This window comes from Chinchilla lanigera, unplaced genomic scaffold, assembly GCF_000276665.1.
Source record: "Chinchilla lanigera isolate Chin_1 unplaced genomic scaffold, ChiLan1.0 scaffold00013, whole genome shotgun sequence".
NCBI classification, from domain to species: domain Eukaryota; kingdom Metazoa; phylum Chordata; class Mammalia; order Rodentia; family Chinchillidae; genus Chinchilla; species Chinchilla lanigera.
Genome location: NW_004955414.1, coordinates 14,977,422 through 14,988,361, shown reverse-complemented (window position 1 = coordinate 14,988,361; position 10,940 = coordinate 14,977,422). Strand labels below are relative to the sequence as shown.

Sequence of the window (10,940 nt, the reverse complement as noted above, 5' to 3'; positions counted from 1 at the left end):
ATTAAAAGAATATTTTTAAAAAATCCAGTATGCATTACATCAGCAAAATGAATACCACACTGTACACAGTGAAAATGCGATACACAGTATAATATAGTTATACTAATTGCTATTAGTTCATTGAAAGGAAGGTTTGTGCTTGGGCTGGGGATCTGGCTCAGTGGTAGAGTTCTTGCCTTGCATGCAGAAGACCCTGAGTTTGATCCCCAGCACCACAAAAACAAAGTTTATATTGTTTGATCAATTTTTTGTACCTATATTTTGTAATCTGAGCAACTACTTGAAGATAGCATCAAGCAATGTACTAACCATTGTTACTTTCCTACAATCTTGTTTTTAAATTTTATACCATTGTTCTCCTCCTTTAAAATAAAAAATATCAAATGCACTCCAAAATCATAGTATGATTAACAAGCCCTTTTTATTGACTGAGTTTCTTTTATTCTAATCATTTCCTATTTTTGAAAATTTGAAAGAAAAAAATGTGGTTAGCCTGTACATCCATATAAAACAATAAAAAGTGGTCCATCTAAATAAATCAATCGCATTTTATAAACACATAAAAAATTCACTGAGGAAGAAATTAGGGAAGAACACTTTTCACAATAGTATCAGAATTTGTAGAAATCAATATAACAAAGGATTAAAAAGATCTACACATTGAAAATTATAACACTCTGAAAAAAAGGGATCAAAGAAAATATAAAAAAAAAAAAACAAAGAAAGATATCCCTTACTCATACATAGGAAGAAGCCAGGCAGTGTGCCTACCTGGCAAGCACAAAGTCCTGAGTTTGATTTCCAATACCAAAAAGAAAAGTAGTGCTCATGGATAGGAAGAACCAACATAGTGAAAATTACCATACTGTAGTCCCAAAATTGTTATACAAATTAAATGCAATCCAAAGAAAATATCAATAGTGCATCTCACAGGATTAGAGAAAACAATTTGAAAAATTACTTGGAATCAAGAGACCCAGAACATTCAACGAAATTTTGGGTAAGAACGTCAAGGCAAGGGGCATCACAATGCCTGAGTTGAAAATATGATATAAAGCTACCATGATGAAAACAGCACAGTACTGGAAAAAACAGACCCAAAGATAAGTGGAACAGATTAAAAGATGCAGACACAATTCCAAAACACTCAACCACCATATCTTCAACCAAGAAGCCAAAAATATTCCCTGTCTCTAATAAATGGAGCTGGGAGGAACAGATTTTTCACATGCCAAAATTTAATACTAGATTCATACCTCTCACCATGAACTAAATGAAAATCAAAATGAATCAAAGATCTAAATATTAAAAAAGAAACACTAGGGACTACGGATATAGTTCAGCACAACAGGGATATATCTTGCCTGCCTGGCAAGCACAAGGTTCTCAGTTTGATTCCCAGTACAAAAAAACAAAAAGAAAGAAAAGAAAAGAAAGAAAACAGAAACACAAAATCTGCTGGAGGAGAGGATAGGTAGAACTCTTAAAGACATAGGTGAAGGTGAGGATTTAACAAGCAAAATCTCAACTGCACAAGAAATATAAGGCATCAATAACTCGTATCTCATCATATTAGAGAGCTTTTGCACAGCAAACGAAACCCCTAACAGAGTGAAAAAGACAACACAGAGTATGAAAAATACTTCCTAGATGTTCCTCAGACAAAAAATTATATCTAAAATATATAAAGAACTCAAAAAAAAACTGGACCTCCCATATTTAAAGACCCAATCCAAAAATGGTCATCTCAAGTGAATATACACTTCTCAGATGAAGAAGTACAAACAGAAAATAAATATATGAAAAATGTTGAACATCACTAGTCATTCAACAAATGCAAGGAAAAGCAACACTGAGATTCCATCACACTCAACAAAGAATGTCAATTATCAAAAAATCAGCAAATGATGGTGAGGCTGTGGGGGGAAAGGAAGCCTTCTCTACTCTTGGTGGGAATGTAAATTGGTACAACCACTATGGAAATCAGTATGGAACTTCTTCAACAAAACTAAAACTAGTACTACCATTTAACCCAGCTATGCTCCCTCTAGGTATCTTCCCCCCAAAATTAAAAGCATCATACTTCAGCAATATGTGCACACCCATGTTCATACCAGCACAATTTGTGCTAGTCAAATCATGGAAACAGCCTTGATGTCCATCAATGGATGAATAAAGAAAATGTGGTTTTTATATACAGTGGAGTACTTGCCTTCCATAAAGAAGGATAAACATGAGACAGGTAAATGGATGCATACTTTTAAGTGAAATAAATCAGACACATACGTTTACATATTGCATAGATTCTCTTGAATGAAAACCAAAGGTCTAAATAAGGAATAATTTGGTAATAAATATTGGGAAGGAGGAAGAAAATATTCAAATGACAAGGTGAAATGGAGAGGGCAGGGAAGGAAAGGAAGAGAAGAGAAGAGAAGAGAAGAGAAGAGAAGAGAAGAGAAGAGAAGAGAAAGAAGAGAAGAGAAGAGAAGGGAAGAGAAGAGAAGAAGGAGAAAATGGAAACAAATCTTTTGTAAATAGGAAAAGAGGATGGATTGAAGGTTGGATAGGGAAATGGGGAAAAAAGAAATAAGATATGTTACATAGAGGTACAAATTCCCTATGTGATCAATATGTATGGTAAATATATATTAATAGAAATAAAGTTAAAAAAAAAAACAGACATTATTGCTCACAGCTATAAGGGCTGGAAGTCCAAGAGGAAGGAGCCTAAAGAGTCAATGTCTGGTCAAGGCTGACTTCCTGGCTTGTGTACTCCCAGGTTCTTACTCGGTCTGTGCACTGCATTTCTTAGTGGGTTCTGAGAGCCAGATCTCTGTCTTCTTTTCTTATATCACCATGAATCCCATTATGGAGTCACCATCCTTCTGATCTAATCTACGCTAAATACCTCACATTTTCAATACCATTATCTGAGAAGCTAAGACTTCAACATATGATAGTGACCAGTCACAAATATTCAGTCCTAAAAATGCAGAGTATTTATTTTTATTCTTTCTGTTTCTTGAGATAAGAATTTGGAAATTATACATTTAATTTAATACAGGGATGGTGGAGAGTGGGTTGGGGCACCGAGAGGAAAAGCTGCTTAAGACAACACTAGCAACAAGAAGAGAGCAGAGCCACTGGAGCTGGCAACACTCACGCCCCAGTGTGGTTCGGAGAGGAAGCTGGGAGCCCTCCGAGGCTCTGCAGACTTGGATTCAGAAGAGGTGATGCGCAGCCTGGGCTTTCCCTGGAAACTGCAGCCAACCCAGCTCCATAAAAGTTTTACAAAGTTCCCAACAACGTCTGCCCAGTTCGCCTCTGTCGAGCGAGCAGATGGCATCACACGGGGTGAGAGGAGATGTGAAAAACTCCAGTCTCTCCTCTTCCTCTTATAAAGCCACTAATCCCTACAAGGTGAGAGGTGCACCCTCATGACCGCATGAAACTCTACCACCCCCAAACCCTGACCTCCACATGAATGAGACCCATCAACATGAATCGTTCAAAAGTACCAGTATAAATATTTTAAGAATGTTTCAGTTATAACACATACAATGAAAGCTTTAGATGTCATTGTGAATGTCAAGTGTAAAAATGCTTCTGAGAACAAATATTGAAAAACTGCCACTCAAGGGACACAAATATATGTGTCTTAACCTATCCCAGTTCCCTCAATTATATTATATGTAAAAGGTTAAAGCATTCCAGTATATTCCTTGTGCCCTATTTTTGTCCATTGAAATTATTTTAATTACACAAATATTTTGCTTTAAGAAGTACTGTGACTTTTAGGAAGGTAAAAAAGGAGTAAGACATGCTCTTGGTATTTCTTATGTTAATAACTATTTTCATTCTTTTTCTTCTATACATCTGTGTTTCAATCACTTTTCACGTGCACATTCTAGAAAGTTTTGCTTGTGTCTATGCATCTTTCATTTCTGAATATTGGTACTGAATTCCATCAGCTTTCCTCTCAAAGATATTATAGTTTCATGGTGAAATTTTTCATGAAATATTGAAATTTATGAAAATGTTTTAAACATTCCAAATATTATTTCTTCTTTGCATTCATTTTGATTTGATTTCATCTTATCAGTTTCATGTCCTAAAATGTATCTCATTTGGTTAAATTTTTTTTATTGCTTTTTCTTTCAGTTCTTCAGCAATTTCACAAGTTGAGCTGGGCATCATTTGCTCTCTTGGGCATATCACAAAGTTCATTTAAATTCATGCTTAAGATATTTTCTCAGGTTTGACAACTAGGCCACGATACTCCCAAGTATTTGCCTCATCTTCTATATGATTATGACCCATCAATCCTCATATTCATATCTCAGGGAGATTTGGAGAAAAGTTCTGAGCACAACTCTCCCCCAGTGCCTTTGGTCCAGTGGAGAATACAGTTAAGAGAGAGGTGAAATGTTCCACTGGGGACTGCAAGTTTCTGTCCTCCCGTGTGGAGTCTTGTCACCTGTCTACAGACACTAAAGTTAGAGGCCTACTGAGAGATGAACTACTGATGCCTTATCCTTAAAATTCTGTCACCTCTGCTCAGGTGCACCAAATCTTTCCACACATCCCAAAAGGTAAGTGGATCTGTAATCCAGGGATGGAGAATTAGATGGGTGAGCTGGGTCTTAGGCAGCGGGTGAGGTCTGTCAGTGAGGAGTTTGGTGGACCCAGACGAACAGTCCAGCTCCAGCCATCATACAACTCTGAGGAGGTTCATTCAGCAGTAAAATGAGAAATTCTCTTCTAAGTTCATTTAATGCTTTTATTTAATGACTCGTAAAAGTAGTAGACTTTTTCAGATGAAATACTGAGGTAATTTGAAGTATGCATTGTTTCATTGAATTAAGAAATGCTGATTTACTACCTAGATCCATTTTAAAGAAGATATTATCTAGTCATTTTAGGATAAATCTTTAATATTTGCATTTACACCTTTATGAAGAGAAATTTTCATTATGATTCTTCACTAGATATTCTCAATTGTTCTATTATCTCTATAAGGCAGTTAAAACTTTCATTGAATAAGTTACCCCTGTAATTCAATTTAGTTAACATATCTAACTTGTTTAATATTTGATGGGGCTCTTTGTTCAAAGGATTTAGATATCCAGAGAGTTTAGCCTCATTCTTATAAAATAGGTATCAACATTTGGTCTCACTTGCTTCTTATAAAATAGGTATCAACATTTGGTCTCACATCCTTTATTTCATAAATATCAACTTAATGCTTTGAACATTTCACCCAGGACTGTACCTATTAGAAAATACAATTTGAGTGCACAAAAAAATGGTTGGCAAGGGGTCAGGGATATAGCTCAGTGGCACAAGTGCCTGCCTGGTAAGGAAAAGTTCATGAGTTTGATTCCAGGTCAAAAAAAAAAAAAGGGGGGGGGTGGCATTGATATTAAAAATAAAAAAATCAAGGAATGACAACACAAATTTCCCCTGTTGCTCTATAAATATTCTAATAATACAATCTTACAGATTTTGGTGAAGAGACTATAGTTTCACTTCATATATTTCCATGTATCCTCATTTTTGGAATACTTTATAAGCTTTAATTTATAGTGATTTGTGAGAACTGATTACTTGAGAGGAAAGATTAATGGAATTAATAATTATTAATAGAACAAAATATTTTAGCTGCCTGATCTCTATAAGTGGGTGTTAGATTCCCTACCATCCTACCATCTTGTCTAGTGACACTGTATTATCTCTACTGTTTTATCGAAGAATTATTTCCTTATTCCCTATAATGGTTTGAGCAATCTTTCATTCTTACATCTGGTAATCTGAGCAATGTAGTTGAGGATAGTGATATATAATATAACAACCACTGTTGATTTGTATTATTTTGTCTTGAGACCCTATATCACTTTAAATGTTCTTGCTTTGATTTATTTATATTTGTGATACTGGTATGCTGCTACTGTTCTATTTCTTTGTTTGTTTCTCATTTACTACTCCTTTTAAAATAAAATTTTTTTAAAAAAATGGTAAAGATTCTCTTTTCACATTTTTCCTCCCTTCGTTTATCCCTATCCTGCCCAAAAGGCTTTTTCTCCTTCTTTCCAAGTGTAGCTTTCCAAACGGGAGCTACTTCAGGCCTTTTTCTTCTGTTACTTTTCTTTCATTTTTTCATGATTTGTTAACCTAACTTCTCTTTAGGGGAGTCCTTTTTCTTCCAGTGTTAAGTGAAGTTTTTCTCTTTAGTTTGTTAGGTCAGCCAAGTTCCTTCACAGCATTGTCACTACTAAGAGTTGTGTTGCAGGAAGTTCTAGGTCACCTTGCTGATGCTTAGAGTTCCTGTCCTTTCCTCAGGTCTTTTGAACTGTGTTGTACTAGGCAGGTATGATTTGGATTAGGCATGGCTGTGAGGTGTCAAGCTGAAGAATTATTATTTACCTTTGTTTCATGAGATGTCTATATTCTTCAGAAGGTATTTTCCTATAAAGTAATGTATTCCTATAGATATATCTGTATACCTTTGTTTTATTATTTATATACACTACAAATATATTTGGGGTATGTGTTCAACACAGTTTTATGTAATTCATAACACTTTGAGATAGCTGGATGATTTGCCATATTTTTTGTCATCTCTCCATGGAGCTAACATAAATGGCTGATCGTGGCTGCATCAAGTTTTGCCACTTTCCTTGATTACTGCTCTGAAGGATCATCAACTAAAGAAAATTTACCAGTTTCAGGCAATGCCCCACTGATCTCAAGATACCTCAAACATTATCTTACCCTGTGGTAAGTGCACACCCCTACAGTACCTTTGTCATTTTCTTAGTAGGACCACACTTGCCTAAATAATCATAAAACAATATACTCCTATCCCATCTGCTCTTAGAAGATTTGAATATTTTCTTTGACCACTTTTAGAATGTTATTTATTGTTTGATTCAACTTCTTAAAGCAACATTAAACTATAGCTTGATTTTCAAAAAATCACATGAAAAGACTTTTTTATTATAAAGAGAATTAAAAATGATAATAAAATAACAACAACATAGACAAAAACAAAATAAAGCAAAAACAATAAAAATGATACAGGTTTTCAAAACAAAATGATAGGAATTAACAGTGATTGTTGTATTACTTATTGTTATCTTCAATGAAGTTGCTCAGATTACCAGATGTAAGCATGCAAAATTGATCAAACCATTAAAGAGTATAAAGAATAAAGAAGAAAAAACATTAGAAATGATACAGAGCTTCACCAAACAAGATGGTAGGAATTCACCAGTGGTTGTTATATTGTATACTGTTGTCCAAAAATTAGTTGTTCAGATCACCAGATATAAGCATACAAAATTGGTCAAAAGAATTTTAAACATTAATTGTTCCTCTCAATAAAGCAGCAGACATCAGCAGTATAGTCATCCCAGCTATCTTTCTATATATATTTTCCCTTCCTTCTTTCTTTCTTTTCTCCTTTCCCTCATCCCTGTTGTTTCTTGCCTTAAGCAATTTATTTCCCTTTCATAATATCTATTGCACAATTGAGTTTCATTTTCTCTTTCAGGTTCTTATAACAGGGAGAGAATATGATGTTTACATATGCTGGTCTGATTTATTTCACTTATCAGTAAGGTCTCCAGTTGCATCCTTTTACCGATAAAAGCCTTGAGTTTATCTTTTTTTTTTATAGTTGAGTAACACTCTGTTGCTTAAAAGTACCACATCTTTTTTCATCCGTTCCTCAGTAGATGGACATTTGGATTATTTCCAAGATTTAGCTAGGACAAATTGTGTTGCTATAAACATGGGTGCCATGATGTTTTTAATTCTTCTGAAAATACCCAGAAGGGGAATACTTGGGTTAAATGGGAACTCTAGTCTATTTTTTGTGGGGGCAGGTTTCTTCCAGTACCGGGAATCAAACTTATGACCTTGCGCTTGCCAGGCAGGCGCTGTGCCACTGAGCTAAACCCCAGCCCTTCTAATCTATTTTTTATCTATGTCTTCTTTTGATATGCTGAGTAATTCTTTCATTATAATTGTCATTTCTTTTTTATCTGAAAGATTATTTCTAATCTGATTTCTTCTATGGCCTGATGGGAGTTATTTCTTTACTTCAGTTGCTATCATATCAGACATTTCAGGTTTATGACTTCCAAGCTCTTCTGTGTCATTGTCTCCTGGACTTCTTCTGGGTTGGGTGGAGGTCTGAGATTACATTTTGCTCCTTTGTTTCGTCATTTTCAAAGATCTGGAAGTTCCCTGGAGCTCAGCCTCACTCTCGAGATTGTGTATGAGTGTCGGGGGAAGGAGGAAGGTCCCTGCGATGGGGGTGGGGGTGGGGGTGGTCACCAATGCTCCTGAAGCTTTCCTGAAGCTAGCTTAGCTCCCATGCTGGTGGAGGAGTGGTGCGCACTGTCACTGAGGCTTCCAACGCTGTCTGGGGCTCAGTCCCACTTCCGTGATGCGGGGTGCGGGTAGTCACGGAGGCTCTCAAAGCTCTCCGAGGCCCAGCTTGGCTCTAAAAAGACAAATCTTGAACTCATTTTTAAAATTATTTTATTTCATTCTTTTAATATATATATTTATACATATTATCTCATTCTTTTAATATATATTTACATATATATTAAACGAATGTGTGCTGTTACATATCTCTTAACATTATTGATTTTAATATGATTTGTGTAAATTTTGAAACTTAAATGAAATAGATTATTTAGAAAGAGGTGCATGTTTTGTATAAGTATAAGAAATATAATACCCTATACTGAGCTGTATTTTATGACATAATGTGATGCAAAAAGTTCACTGGCAGTGAGATAATAAGATTTAAATGTTTTGTTCTTCTTGGGTACATCATACAACACCTTAATTTGCTGCATTTATGAATGCAGATACACAGACAAATAACACAGTGGATTGAACATTGACATCTAAAGATGGGCAAAAAAGTATAAAAATATCTTCTAAAATACAATAGTATTCTTACAGAGGTATTATGGGAGTCCACCATGGAGCCCCATAATACATCTATGATGGGTAAGTGGAGGCCAAGGGACAGGGCCATGCAGAATCTAAGAGGGTGCCAGTGAAGGTGACTACTGAAGTGGAAAAGGACACATGGACATGAATGCACAATTTGGTGAACTGTCGTTGGTTAAGTTTGAACAAAGAGGTGATATTGTGATAATTTTCTGTGCTTTTTTCTCAGGTAGCTATGATATAATTCTTTCTCCATGAAGATGATTAAAAACAGCAAAATTTTCAGGTTTATTGACATACAATATGTGTTTTTCTTTGAAGTCAGCATTGGGATCATAGCCAACACAATACTGCTTCTCTTTTACATCCTCACATTTCTTCTGCAGCACAGACTCAAGCCCACTGACCTGACCATTGGCCACTTAGCTTTTGTTCACATTGTGATGCTGGTAACTTTGGGCTTCATAGCCATAGACATTTTTGGATATCAGGGTTTAGGGGATGACATCGCATGTAAATCTGTTATATATTTGTACAGGGTGATGAGGGGCCTCTCCATCTGTACCACCTGCCTGCTGAGTGTCCTCCAGGCCATCACCCTCAGCCCCAGAAGCTGCTGTTTGGCAAAGTTCAAACAGAAATCCCTGCATCAGAACCTGTGCTGCTTTCTGTGCTTATGGGTCTTCAACATGCTTATAAGAGGTCGATACTTAATCTCCACTACTGCCACCCCTAACATGACTTCCCATAACCTTATGTTTGTCACTCATTCTTGCTCCCTTTGGCCCATTAGTTACGTCCTTAAGTATATAACTTCCTCCTTGATGATTTTCCAGGATATTTCTGTTGTAGGACTAATGGGGCTCTCAAGTGTGTACATGGTGATTCTTTTGTACAGGCACAGAAGACAGTCCCAGCATCTTCACAGAACCAGCTTAGCTCCAAAAGCATCCCCAGAGCAAAGGGCCACTCACACTATTTTGTTGCTCATGAGTGTCTTTGTTGTCATTTATGCTTTGGACTGTGTTATTTCCTCCACATCCGGAGTGTTCTGGAAACCTAACCAGATTCATCACTGTGTCCAGATGCTGATTGGCAATGGCTATGCCACAATCAGTCCTTTGGTACTCATCAGTACTGAAAAACGAATGATCAAATGTTTAACATCCATGTATTGGAAAAATGGTGAATGCTTGTTTATTGGTGATGACAGTTTCTCTGACAGTGGGAAATTATTTTAAATTTCTCTTCAAACTTTGACATATACAGAATTATGGTTTCACTTTTAAACATATTTATTTTGATATATTTGGCAGAGAAGTATAGAGAAATTAATTTAACAGTATAACTTTGAAGAAATACAGGTTTTAATTCTTATCATACACAAAGTACTAGAACTCTCACTTAGTTTCAAATTCCAAAGAATATGATCCATCATTGCTTTTCTGGATTAGTTTAGGATGATATAATAAGCCTACAGAATGTATTACAAATCTGCAGAAATAATTTGGAGGGCTTCTCTGTTTACATTTTTATACATGCTATATCTGTTTATATTTATCATTGTGCATGTTTTCACATATTGTTTATTTTATTGCAGTTTCTCCTAACAAACCTATTTTTTAAAAGGAATAACAGAACCTTAAACCTAGATAGGCATTTAGATGACTTTCTTAAATTTTTAAATAGCATGTATGTATATATCTATGTGAAGTCAGTATAAAAGTAACTTTGTATGATTAGTCATTATATTTGACTTAGTATAGGTTGAAAAATATGTCTACAACTTCCATAATGCTGTCTTTAAGGTATTTATTCTCTATGTTATACAAAAATATCAATTCATAACTGCAAAGGGCAATAAGATTCATTTTCTGGTCTCTTGCTTAATTTATATGCTCTTATAAAAATCTCCATTTTAAATACAAAATGGACTGAGTTACTTATAGGGAGAATAGGACATA

The 10,940-nt window shown here is 35.4% G+C and overlaps 1 protein-coding gene across 1 annotated transcript; it reads left to right on the top strand.

Moving 5' to 3' along the window:
• The first annotated feature begins 9,236 nt into the window (after window positions 1-9,236).
• On the top strand, window positions 9,237-10,217 carry LOC102011861 (vomeronasal type-1 receptor 90-like). Its single transcript, XM_005380440.1, has one exon. The coding sequence runs from the start codon at window positions 9,237-9,239 to the stop codon at window positions 10,215-10,217; it is 981 nt and encodes a 326-aa protein (XP_005380497.1).
• The last annotated feature ends 723 nt before the right edge of the window (window positions 10,218-10,940 follow it).

Excerpts from the sequence above, each read along its gene's own strand:
- LOC102011861 (XM_005380440.1), top strand. The coding sequence starts at position 9,237 with ATGATTAAAAACAGCAAAATTTTCAGGTTTATTGACATACAATATGTG.